Here is a 13,651-nt window from a genome sequence, read left to right on the forward strand (position 1 = left end):
AGGGGGGCGGCCGCCGTGTGACAGCCTCACCGCCGCGCCCGTCTGTGACATCCTCGCGCAGCCGCTTGCCCCTGCGCAAGCCCCGTATCTGAGCCGCGGGTGTTTCGCAGACTGACGGCCCCCCGGCGACTCCTCCCCAGCCCCCCGCCAGGGTCGGCTCCTTCAAGACGGCTTTGCTTTCCTTGGCTCGGCGGGGCCGGTCACAGCAGTGTCCGAAACACGACTGGCGCCAGCCAAGTCTCGATGTCCCTGCCTTGCTGACGGATCTCTAATTTTTTTGGTATACTGAGAATAGATTCCCCGCCCCCCCCCCCATATCTTTTCCTATTGAGGAAATTTATCTTTTATTTTTTATTTTATGAGGAAACATTTTAAGTGTGGACTTGGTACATAATAGCGTAGCATCTAGAATTCCAGAAAGTTGGTTTGGCCGGTTGAGCGGTTCGTTATCACCTTTTAGTACAGAAAAATCGCCTGTCTAGTGTTCCATAGTGTTTTAAGATCATTAACCCTGCTGGCACACCTCCTGCTTAAGAGCCTGCATAGCCTTGGTATTTGCGAGTACATTAGTCAGTCATCACTTTGTAATAGGAACTACTTCCAGATACATATTACCTCCGACTTTTTAATAAGGTTGCTCATTTGGTTGTTCCCTTGGTGGAATGCTCTATGAGCATTTGTCCCTTAATAAAATTGTGCATTTGAGTTTATCACAATTTCTCTGCAAAGAACAACCCAAATACAATTTTTCTACATCGAAGTTTTGACTGCAGTTCACATAGGCCAGCTTGCATACCTTTGTTGCCCGTCAGGCCCTTTCTGCTTTTGACCAAAACAGTTTTCTTTTTTTTTTTTCTTTAAAGATTTTATTTATTTATTCATGAGAGACAGAGAGAGGGGCAGAGACACAGGCAGAGGGACAAACAGGCTCCATGCAGGGAGCCCGACGTGGGAGTCAACCCCGGGTCTCCAGGATCACACCCTGGGCTGAAGGCAGGCGCCAAACCACTGAGCCACCCAGGGATTCCCCAAAACAGTTTTCAAGACCTGGTTTGAATCCCTGTTCCTCTTACAGCTGCCCTAGAACAGCATAGAGATTGTCTAAATGGGAGGTTCCTAAACCTTCCATTTAGTTTTCATCTAAAGCCTCCTTAGGCTGATGTATTTTTAAGAATAAGAACAATAAGAGGTAAAATGAATAGTTTGGGAATGAACGATCGCTTTGGAGCCTTCCTATGCATTTGTTTAGTAGACATTGATTAGGTTTCCTTTCCCTGAGGTGAATTTCCATGTCTGTTCTTAGTTTTTTCTGTTGTTATGTATTCCATTTATCTCTTGCTTTCACGTGTTAAATAACAAAAATTCAAATGAGTAAGTTTTAAAGATACAGTTGGCTTTATTCAATTCATGAATCCGGCAGCATTCCATCTAGCAAGTAGAGGGGAGCTTCTAGGGCTACAGGAAAGGAAAGGTTTTTAAAAGTAGAGAGGGTCTCCATCGCTATCTCTGTCTCTCTCAAATAAAGAATACAATCTTTAAAAGGTTGGTGGGGGGCGTTTGGGTGGCTCAGTTAGTTAAGTGTCTGCCTTGAGCTACAGTTATTATCCTGGGGTCCTGGGGTTGAGCCTCCTGTCAGGGTAGCCTGCTTCTCCCTCTCCCCCCTATTCTTGCTATCTCTCTTTCTCTGTCTTTCTCAAATAAATAAAATCTTAAAAAAAAAAGTGGAGGGGTGCCTGAGTACCTCAATTGGTTAAGCATCCAACTCTTGATTCCAGCTTAGATCATGATCTTGGTTGTGAGATGGAGCCCTAGTTGGGGGGGGTGGGGGGTGGGAGGTGCTCAGTTGAGATTCTCCCTTTGCCCCTCCCCTCATTCACTCTCTCTCTCTAAAAACAAATAAAATCTTTTAAAAAAATAAGAGTGTAGAATAAAGACCCCCCTTTTTTTTTTAAGATTTATTTTTATTTATTTATGATAGAGAGAGAGAGAGAGAGAAGCAGGCTCCATGCAGGGAGCCCAACATGGGACTCGATCCCAGGACTCCAGGATCAGGCCCTGGGCTGAAGGCAGGTGCGAAACCGCTGAGCCACCCAGGGATCCCCAAGACCCTTTTTTTTTTAAAAGGCAAAGTCACTCTGAATGGGAGGAGTTCTATCAGTAAATTCTCTAGAGCTGACCAGAAATTCCATGTTGATTGGTTAAAGTTTTAGGGGATTTTGAAAGTGCAGTTAGGTTAGGTGGTAAGTCTTGGTTAACTGACTGAAGCTAAGGGACACCATTTTGGGCCTTTGATTTTCTTTTTAACACAAGAAACAATTTAGTGTGAGGAGACATGGAAATAGGTATAATACCGAATGATAAGGGTTGTGTTTAAGGTTCCAAGGACAAACATCGCGGCTGAAATAAGGAGTTCATTCATTGGAAAAGCACGGGAGCTAGACTTTTTAGGCAGAGGAAATTATTTGTGCAAAAGCAAAAAGATGTGTAATGATATGGCAGTGAAATGTGTGTGGAAGGAATGGGAAATGAGACTGAACAGGTAATCAGTGACCAGGTTGGAAAGGGCCATGCTAAGTAATCTGGACTTCATCTTATATTATTAAATATTAAATTTGGGTATCGGGACAAATGCTTTACATTTATCATCTTGTAATCCATTAATGACAGTGTTGGAAACAGAGTTATCCTCGTTTCATAAAATAATGAAAACTCTGAGGTTAGATTAAGTTGTGTCTCATGGCTAGAGGAGATGGAAGATCAAGGAATTATCCAGCTTTTCCCAACTCCATTGCTTGCTTAACCCATGGTGCTAAATTGTTCTGCAGCAGGGCATGGGGATTCAAGGAAGTTGCTTTATTTATTTTTTAGAGAGGAAGAGAGAGGATTTTTTTTTAAAGATTTCATTAATTTATTCTTGAGAGACACAGAGACAATAGAGGGAGAAGCAGGCCCCTTGCAGGGAGTCAGATGGGGACTTGATTCCTGGGACCTGGGATTCCCCCCCCCCCCCCCCCCCCCCCCCCCCCCCGCTGCAGACAGAGGCTCAACCCCTGAGCTACTCAGGCTCAGGCGTCCCTGGAGAGAATTTTATTTATTTTTATTTATTTTATTTTATTTTATTTTTTTATTTATTTATTTTTTTGGAGAGAATTTTAAACAGACTCTATGCTGGGTCTTGATCTGGATCTTGATCTCACAAACCTGAGGTCTTGACCTAAGCCAAAATCAAAAGTCAGATGCTTAACCAGCTGTGCCACCCAGGCGCCCTCAGGGAAGTTGCTTTAAACAGACAAGTAACATGAACTAGTTTGTGTTTCAGAAAAGCAATTTGTGGAGAGTAGAGGATGGATTGGAGAGGAGGATAGTATAGAGATTAAGTATATCTTTGTGATGGTCCATGGAGAGAATGTTGAGGGCCTTCACTGCCATTAATGTAGGACTAAAGAGGAGATGATGAATGTGGGAACCATAAAGGAGGTGGAATTGAGGATTTAGTGATCAGTTCATTGGTGGTGAGGAAGAAGGAAGAGGGTTTTAAATTTGGAGAACTAGTATTTCTGTTCCAAAACAGATATAAATTCCAAAACAATATAGTAGGAGAAATGAGTTACAGGGGGACAATAAGAAGTCAGTTATGGACACATTACATAGAGGGGTACAGCAGGAAATTTCGGTCATTGTGTCTGGTAGATAGATGGATGGGTCTGGAGTTCTGGAGAGTTTAAGACTGGAGAAGAGATTTGGGAATCACTAATAGGTGGTGGTTAAAGCCATGGAGGGAATGATGGGAAACCTGGGTGTCTCAGTATTTGAGCATCTCCCTTTGGCTCAGGTCATGATCCCAGGGTCCTGGGATTGAGTCCTGTGTTGGGCTCTTTGTGGAGAGCCCGTCTCTCCCTCTGCCTATGGCTCTGCCTCTTTCTGTGTCTCTCATGAATAAATAAATAAAATCTTTTTTTTTTTCAAAATTTTATTTATTTATGATAGTCACAGAGAGAGAGAGGCGCAGAGACACAGGCAGAGGGAGAAGCAGGCTCCATGCAACGGGAGCCCGACGTGGGATTCGATCCCGGGTCTCCAGGATCGCGCCCTGGGCCAAAGGCAGGCGCCAAACTGCTGCACCACCCAGGGATCCCAAATAAATAAAATCTTAAAAAAAAAAGTTATGGAGGAAGTGAGAGGATCAAGGACAACTGTGATGAATACCAGCATTCAGGGGTATAGTCTTTCAGAAAAGAGAAAGAATTATGCCAGAGTTTGAGAGCACTTGAGGGAGAGCATAGATAGCAATAGCAGCTTCTGCAGAGAGGTCAGGTAAGGTGATAGTTGAGAAAACATCCTTTGGACTTGGCATGTAGAGAACCACTGGTGACCTGAGTGAGAGTAGTATCAGTGGTGTGAGGGGGGCAAAAATATGATTTCAAGAGGTTAATAAACAAATGGAGACCCGAGAAAGAAGAAGGTGAAGTTTTGTCTTTTTAAATTTTTTTGTAAAGGAGGTTGGCTCTGAAGGAAGGGGTTGTCGTCGTCGTTGTTGTTTTAATGGTAGAAACTGGAAAAGGTGTGGATAGGACCAGGTAGAAATAAGTTTTAAAATGTGGGGGTTACTACTTCAAATATGTTCATATCATAAAGGGCAAAACAACAAACAAACCCAGGATCTGTTTTAGATTTAAATAGACCATAGAGACATGATAGCTAGTTGTGATTGGATGACAATTGATTGGATCCTGGGTTTCTAAAAAACTATATGGCTTTTTTTTTTTTTAACAGAAATTTGACTGTGGAGTGGATATTAGGTAATGTTAGAGAGTTGTCTTAATAGGTATGATAATTATGCTTATGATTAAGTACAACAGTGTCCTTACTCTGAGGAGATGCATGCTGAAATATTTAGAAGTGATTCCATGAAGTGTTGCAACTAACTTTTAAGTGGTTTTGGCAAAAGCAGAAAGAGAAGTGACAGATAAAACAAATGTGGTCATATGTTAACAATCGACAAATCTAATAAGTAAAGGATATACAAGTGTTTATTGTACCATTTCAGCTTTTCTGGAATCTTGAAATTTTTCAAAATAAGCAATTGGAAAAAGTGGAAGAGGCATATTTTCAGCGAGTGAAGAAAGTATGACTCACTAAGTTTCACTGGACAGAGATGTCCAGAAAGAGTCAAGTGATGATAAAACTACAAAAAAGATTTCCCTCAGTTGTACATTTTAAGCACTTTCTACATTTTTAAATCCCTACTCTTTTAAGTCCTGTTGTTTTAATATTCATCAGCTATTTTTCCTTTTAATATGATGTTTCTTTTTTCTTTTTTTTTTAATTTTTATTTATTATTTATGATAGTTACACAGAGAGAGAGAGAGGCAGAGACACAGGCAGAGGGAGAAGCAGGCTCCATGCACCGGGAGCCCGACGTGGGACTCGATCCCGGGTCTCCAGGATCGCGCCCTGGGCCAAAGGCAGGCGCTAAACCGCTGCGCCACCCAGGGATCCCGATGTTTATTTTTTCTTAGTGATTTTTATCACAATCCAAAGGCCTCATGTTTTTCCTTTTAGTAGAACATCTTCAATTGATGGGAATCAATGGATAAAATAGAATGGAATTTGTTCCTAAAACTGAGGAATGGATTATCAAACTGCATAGCTAGCATAGTACTAAAGAACCTAGTACTAGAAAAGAAAATTTAATATTACTCTGGATATTGCCCCTACTATTGAAGATTAGGACATATTTATATTTTTTAAAGATTTTATTTATTTGAGAGAGAGAAAGCAAGCAGAGGGGAGTGGAAGGGTAGGGCAGAGGGAGCAGGGAACCTGATGCAGGGCTCAATCCCAGGACCCCAGGATCATGACCTGAGCTGAAGGTAGATGCTTAACCAACTGAGCCACCCAGGCGCCCCTAATTAGGACTTATTTAGATGGACTTTTGAAACTTTCTTTTTGAATTATAGCATTTCTCCTTTCATGTTTTAGCTAGATACATCAATATTGCGTCTCAGAGTTGCGTAGTTGGCACAGCTGTTTAGTTTGGAAAACTAAGAACCTCCTGGGTGATGTCAAATCAGTGTTTAGGATGTATTTATAACTATAAAGGAATTCTGTATTAAACAGGACAAAGCAGTCTGACCTCTTAATCTATTTTCTGCTTTAAATCATTTTTATTGGTAAGTTCTGTCAGAGTCATTCTATCAGCTGTGCCTCTGTCCTGTTTTTTTTCTAGACTGAGACCCAGAAGGAATTGTGGAGAACATCTCATCAGAGCTGTCAGTGGCTTCCTTCTATTCCTTAGATGCTCCTTCTGAAGTGAACAGCCTCCTAGTTTACCTCCCCCCTCATCTCCACCCTGGCCTCCCTTGAAAGCAATATTTCTTAACCTTAGCACTCTTAACCAGTTTGAGTGGGACAGTTCTTTGTTATGGGGGCCTGTCCCTGTAGGACGTTTAGTCTTTACCGCCTAGATGCCAGGGGTGCCCCTCCAGTTTTGACAATCTAAAATATCTTCAGACTTTGCCAGATGTCCCCCAGAGAATAAAATCACCCCTAGTTGAGACCTGCTGTTCTAAAGCAGTGTCTCCTAATTGAGGGTGTGCCTTTAATCAACAGGGAAGAGCTTGAATACTTCTGCACCTGGGTCCCACTCTCAGAGGTTCTGGCAATTTATTATGTCTAGGGTAGTGCATGATACCTTGATTGTCATAATTCTGCTAGTGACCCTGCCTGTGCCCTTGCAGGTGTAAGCCACTGTTGGGAGTCAAGCTCACTCTTTGGAACTTCCCTCTGTGGCAAAGTTCATTCCTGCCAGAGTTGGATCTTCTTTCTTTCTGGAGGTAAAGGGATTGCCGTCAAGGCTCAACTGATTACAGTCAGTCCCCTGATACTTGTTTCTTAGTCATGACTTGGTGTTTGACTTTTTTTTTTTTTTGTAATATAAATCATTGTGTTGAGGGCCAACTTTCAGATTACAGCAAGGGTGCTACTTTGCTAGTATGAAATCCCAACCCAAAGAAACATTATTTGTGTGTATTTAATTAACATCATATCTACTAGATGCCAGTACCCCTCAAATGTGAACACCAAAAATGTCTCCAGACTTTCCAAATGTCGTCTGTCCAGAATCACCCCCGTTGAGGACCACTGGTCTAACCAAAGCCGAAAGAAGGGCTTCTTATGAAGATCCCCATGTGCTCTTAAAAACTTTATGAAATTATTAGTAATGCCCCTTCCAGTAACTTGGGAAATATGTCAGAATGTCCAGGAAGAAGGATGTACAGCTTGCAAAAATATATTCAGTATCGTAATGCCATTGTATTGAATTACAAAAAATTACTTGAATTACAAAAAAAAAAAAAAATCCCATTGTTTTTGCAATACAGACTGGGAGTCTAGTGAGATGTTTATGTATATTAAAATTAGGCGGAGATTTATGAAAGTTGTGAAATAGTCATCAGAAAAGATGGTAGTTGGCTCTCCTCGCTTACACTTTTGTTCCCTTCACGGTTCTCCTAAAGGCACACTAATATGATGTTTTTTTCTGCCTGAGGGATACCTACATTTGCTCCACCTTCCAACATTTTAAAATTTTTTACTGAAATTTTTTCTAGAATTCTCACTGCTCTCTTTTCTGTTTTTTTTTTTTTTTTTTTTTTTTTACTGAATTTTAATGGATTTTGACTGGATATTGTTGGGTAATTAATTGTAGTTTGTTTGAATGAACATTATCTTTGCTTGCTTGCCTAGAATGTCCTTGTTAATTTCAACAGAAAAATGCTGTCTCTAGAATCACTAGTCACAAAATCATGATATGGAAAATATTGTAATAAGTTGCTGCTTTATTCTTTTTCCAGGAATCATTGTAGTTGTCACTTTTCCAGTTCTCAACCACTCAGTTTTGATAATCGAGCGACACAGTGTGGTTTCTGCACCAGCTCAGAATAGGAAAATACTTGGTAAGGGAGGCAGCATACATAAAGATTAAAAGCATCAGCCCTGAAGTCAGGCACACCTGACTTCACATCCCAGCAAGTTATGGAACCTTTCTGAGTCTTAGTTTCAATATCTGTGAAATGGGATTAATCACACCTACCTTTTGGCAAAACAAAGAAAGCAAAGAAAGAGACAAAACAAAAATCAGACTCTTAACTATAGAGAACAAACTGAGGCATGCCAGAGGGGAGGTTGGTGGGGTGGGTGGGGTAAAAAGATGAAGGAGATTAAAAGTACACTTAACTATGATGAGCACTGGGTAATGTATACAATTCTTGAATCATATTGTACACCTGAAACTGATAGAACACTGTATGTTAACTATACTGGAATTAAAATTAAAAACTTAAAAAAAATCACACCTACCTTCTGGGATTGATGTGATAATTTATTAAGATAATTTTTCACTGTGCCTGGTATATAGGATGGCATAACAGGAAGTGGTAACATAGGAATGCAGTTCAGCACTAGTCTTTAGTTTCTAATGAATTGAATTTTTTCTACTTCCTGAAGTCTTCATTTACTCTTAAAATTTTAGAGCCAAAGGAGACTTTGAAAACCTTAGTTTAGTCCTTTTATTTTTTAGATGAGGATATAGACCAAGTGACTTAGATCATAGCAGTGTAGTGTAATAAATACCACAACAAGCTTAGGTTCAAATTCTAGAAATACACATTTTTTAAATGTCTTTATGGAGCTTTATATGCCATAAAATTCACCCATTTGAAATGTATAATTCAGTGTACATTTTTAGCATATTTTTAGTATACTCACAAAGTTGTGCAACTACCACCACAATCTATTTATTTATTTATTTATTTATTTATTTATTTATTTATTTATTTAAAGATTTTATTTATTCATTCATGAGAGACACAGAGAGACAGGCAGAGGGAGAAGCAGGCTCCATGCAGGGAGCCCGACGTGGGACTCGATCCCGGGTCTCCAGGATCACACCCTGGGCTAAAGGCAGCGCTAAACCGCTGAGCCACCTGGGATGCCCCTATCACCACAATTTCAGTTTAGAACATTTTTCTCACTCTAGAAAGAGACCCTGTATTTACTAACACTCCCCATTCTTCTCCTGTCTCTCCCCTGGATAACCACTTATTACTTCCTGTCTCTATAGATCGCCTCTGTTCTTGACTTTTTTGCATTTTATTGATGTAGCATTATGTGATCTTTTGTGACTGTCTTCTTCCACTTAGCGTAGTATTTTCAAGGTTCACCTATGTTGTAGCATATATCAATACTTTATTCATTTTTTTAAAAAGATTTTATTTATTCATTCATGTGAGAGAGAGAGAGAGGCAGAGACACAGCCAGAGGGAGAAGCAGGCTCCACGCAGGGAGCCCGACTCGTGACTCTATCCCAGGACCCCAGGAACACGCCCCGGGCCGAAAGCAGGTGCTAAACCATTGAGCCACCCAGGGATCCCATACTTTATTCATTTTTATTGTCCAATAGTATTTCATTGTATGGATATACCACATTTTATCCATCCATTTAGTAGTTCATGGATATTTAGATTGCTTTTATTTTTGAGCTATTATGAATAATGCTGCTTGGATATGATATTCTTGTACAAGTTTTTATGTGGAAATATGTTTTAAGTTCTCTTGGGTTCATACAAGTGGAATTACTGGATCATATGATAACTCTGTGTTTAAATTTTTGAGAAACTGTCAAACTGTTTTCCAAAGTAGCTGTACCATATCATATTCCCACCAGCAGCGTACAAGGGTTCCGGGTGCTCAACATCTTTGCCAACTTATTATCTGACTTTTTGATTATAGCCATCCCAGTGGTTGTGAAGTGGTGTCTTTGTGGTTTTGATTTGTATTTCCTTGATGGCTAATGATGTTGAACATCATTTCATGAATTTATTGGCCATTTGTGTATCTTCTTTGGAGAAATGTCTATTCACATCCTTTGCCCATTTTAAAATTGGGTCATCTATTATTGAGTTGTAATAATTCTTTTTGTACTTTGAATACCAGTCTCTTGGGATTCCTGGGTGGCGCAGCGGTTTGGCGCCTGCCTTTGACCCAGGGCGCGATCCTGGAGACCCGGGATCGAATCCCACGTCGGGCTCCCGGTGCATGGAGCCTGCTTCTCCCTCTGCCTGTGTCTCTGCCTCTCTCTCTCTCACTGTGTGCCTATCATAAATAAATTAAAAAAATAAAAAAAAAATGTTTGAATACCAGTCTCTTATCAGATATATGGTTTGCAAATATGTTCTCCCATTCTTTGGGTTGTCATTTCACTTTTCCTAAATGGTATCATTTGCAGTACAAAAATTGTTAAATTTTAATTTAATTTAATTTAATGTAATGTAATGTAATTTTTTTCTTTTGCTGCTTATGCTTTTGGTGCCCTAAGAAACCATTGCCTAATCCAATGTCATGAAGATTTTCCCCTATGTTTTCTTCTAAGAGTTTATAGTTTCAGTTAAGTTTATGTCTTTGATCCATTTTGAGTTACTTTTTGTGTATGGTAGAAGAAAGGGTCCTACTTCACATTCTTTTGCATGTAGATAACTAGTTGTCTCAGCACCATTTGTTGAAAATACACATTTTTAAAAAGAGTTTATACCATCCTTTTATCCGAACCTTGAAATGAAAGCCTATAAAAAACACACCAGGGCAGCCCAGGTGGCTTGGCGGTTAGGCGCTCAGGGCGTGATCCTGGAGACCCGGGATCAAGTCCCACGTCGTCAGGCTCCTTGCATGGAGCCTGCTTCTCCCTCTGCCTGTGTCTCTGCCTCTCTGTGTGTGTGTCTCATGAATCAATGAATGAAATCTTAAAAAACAAACAAACAAAAACCATACACTGAGCAAGAGCAAAGACTTTGGAGAAGGGATTTAGCCTCTTTGGGTGTGGGGTGTTCTCCCCTCCCAAACCAATTCCCCAAAGTTGATATTCCCTGCCTGTTAATTCACCATTAGAAGTCTGATTCTGATTTAATTGGTTTGGGTTGAGGCCCTGGTATGAGCGTTCATTAAAAACTCTCCAGGTGATTCTAATGAAAACTAGTGAACTAAAGAGTTAATAGTCCTAAAGAGAACCAAACAGTCCAGGAGGCGCTGCCAGAGGGGGAGATAGGCTGAGGGCTTGCTGGTTGGTGGCACTGCGGGCCTGCTTTTCTCCACTGAGCTCCAAAGACTGTTGTCCTCTGCTCTACAGGGGGCAGCATCTCCTTACTAAAAAAAAAATAGAATTGTACCATGTCAGTGCTGTTTGGGGTTAGAAGTACTTTGGGATTGAAGTATGTGAGATAAAAGGACCTTTACATTTAAGAGAGAAAAAGACCAATAGAAGAGAGCATAAATCCCAAGTACTATTTTTCCTTCTGTAAATGAAGGAAAATACTGTTTTGTAAGAAACACTTTTTTAAAAAGAACTATTTAATTGCATTTTACAGATGTTACAAGTGAGTATTCTACTTTACCACTTTGATTTTTACCTTTTATTCTCAATGGCCACTGTGAAACAATTTTGCTCTGAAGTAACTATGAGAACAAGTTGAATTTTGAAATGAAAGATCTTAGGTCTTTTAAGTATATAGAAATACAAATAAAAGGCTCTTTATTGTCTAAAATCCTATTTGCAGAAAAGCATGAGGACTGCAACCTGCAAGGTCTGAAGAGTCCCAGAGCCATGGTTTTTGTGTTGCCTGGAATTCTTGCTCTGCCAGTAACAAAGCATATCAGCATGTTCCCCACAGTAAATCTGGCTTTCAGTGATTAGTTCCTCCCTCTATGTTGCTAAAAGGCATATCTTATGTAAATGCCCAAGAAATAAAATCAACAACACTCCATATTGCATTTCTTTTTATTCAAGTAAATTACCAGTAGCGGACCTCTTGTGATTGGTTTCAGCAGTCATTTTGGTTTCAGCAGTCATTTTGGACGGCACTAATGTTTCAGAATGCTATTAGGGATTTATTGTGCTCTAGACTAGTACTGCTCAAAGTGTGTGGCAACTGGTGCTGGTCCTTAAAACTGTTACTAGCTCACAATTAAGGAATGCTTAAAAAGCATTGGCCTGGGGCAGCCCGGGTGGCTCAAAGGTTTAGCGCCGCCTTCACCCTGGGGCGTGATCCTGGGGACCAGGCATCTAGTCCCACGTTGGGCTCCCTGCATAGAGCCTGCTTCTCCCTCTGCCTGTGTCTCTGCCTCTCTTTCTGTCTCTCATGAATAAATAAAATATTAAAAAAAAAAAAAAAAAAGCAAAACATCATTGGCCTGCAGTGGGTTGGGAAAAACAAAGTTGGTCCTGCTCCGTAGGTAGTCAGGAAGCACCTTTCTAAAGGAAGGAGCTTTGAGGAGGAAGTACTTGAAATAAACCATCCTCCTTTTTACATTTTATTTTCTTTCTCTCAGGGATTTTGTATTGGAAGACATGGATCTTGCTGCCAATGAGCTCAGCATTTATGACAAACTTTCAGAGACTGTTGATCTGGTGAGACAAACAGGCCATCAGTGTGGCATGTCAGAGAAGGCAATTGAAAAATTTATCCGACAGCTGCTGGAAAAGAATGAACCTCAGAGGGGGCCGCCCCAGTATCCTCTTCTGATAGCGATTTATAAGGTAAAAATGTGTTCCGATGTGGAGATACCTTACAGAGCACAAACTCTTCAACTTTCTCTCCCAAAACTGCTGTTGGCTATTCCACCACTGAACCTTCATTGTTCTGGGAATAAATAAATAAACAAATGCCTTTGTTACCATGTGTTTCTAGGAAACTTGACTATTTTGTTAAGTATCCTAGATGAAAGCTATGTATAGTTAGACTGTATTTGTGTGTAGTTTTTAATGGTGGACATAGCCCCAGGTCATATGATAGAAGCTTGGGGAGCCTTGCAATCCTCATAGTTCTCAAACTTTAAATGTTTTCAGAAGTGAATGTAAATAGCTTGTTTATGAAAATGGATTAGTTCCTAAGGCACATTGGAAATAATAGAAGAGGTCGGTTTTTTCCTTGGCATTAAAGTATTTTGTTTCTGGAGACAATCATTAATCCTTTCCCTGTCTTTCCTTATAGGTCCTTGTAACCCTGGGATTAATCTTGCTCACTGCCTACTTTGTGATTCAACCTTTCAGCCCATTACCACCTGAACCGGTGCTTTCTGGAGCTCACACCTGGCGCTCACTCATCCATCACATCCGGCTGATGTCCTTGCCCATTGCCAAGAAGTATATGCCAGAAAATAAGGGAGTTCCTCTGCATGGGGGTGATGAAGACAGACTCTTTCCAGGTAGAATGCTGCATTTTACTACTTATCAGCTTTCTTGACAGTATACAATGGGAAAGGAGTATCATGTATTGACATCTAATGAAAGACACTTTCCCTATCTTGTCTCATTTAATTCAGTCCCCACCAAAACTGTGGGATGGGTTTTATTATCCCTGTTTTGCAGATTGAGAAACTGAGGCTCAGAGAGATTAAGAAACTTGCCAGAAAAACACTTCTGGGGGAGCCATATTCAAACCCCCTGATTCCAAAGCACATGTGATAGAGAGGAGTGTTTTTGTTTATAGGAAGGATCTGAACCTGTCTTATTCATCCTTTTCTCCCCTGTGTACCCTCTCCGTAATAGATATATTTTTTTTTATTTTTATTTATTCATGATAGTCACACACAGAGAGAGAGA

The 13,651-nt window shown here is 40.4% G+C and overlaps 1 protein-coding gene across 11 annotated transcripts in view; it reads left to right on the forward strand.

Moving 5' to 3' along the window:
* Window positions 1-13,651, forward strand: part of C12H6orf89 (chromosome 12 C6orf89 homolog) — a 65,356-nt gene that overhangs the window by 161 nt on the left and 51,544 nt on the right. For 4 of the 11 annotated variants that reach the window (XR_007401424.1, XM_049092548.1, XM_025418600.3 and 1 more), the window contains exons 2-4: window positions 6,741-6,836; window positions 12,379-12,586; window positions 13,041-13,254. Coding sequence is in view for 4 of the 11 variants with exons in the window: in XM_049092548.1 (XP_048948505.1) it covers window positions 6,741-6,836; window positions 12,379-12,586; window positions 13,041-13,254 (518 nt within the window). In the remaining 7 variants the exon portion in view is untranslated. Of the gene's footprint in view, window positions 1-29; window positions 281-6,740; window positions 6,837-7,853; window positions 7,956-12,378; window positions 12,587-13,040; window positions 13,255-13,651 lie in introns of those variants that run through there. The other 7 variants (XR_007401425.1, XM_035697386.2, XR_007401428.1 and 4 more) reach the window with 6 other exon arrangements.

Source organism: Canis lupus, chromosome 12, assembly GCF_003254725.2.
Source record: "Canis lupus dingo isolate Sandy chromosome 12, ASM325472v2, whole genome shotgun sequence".
NCBI lineage: Eukaryota > Metazoa > Chordata > Mammalia > Carnivora > Canidae > Canis > Canis lupus.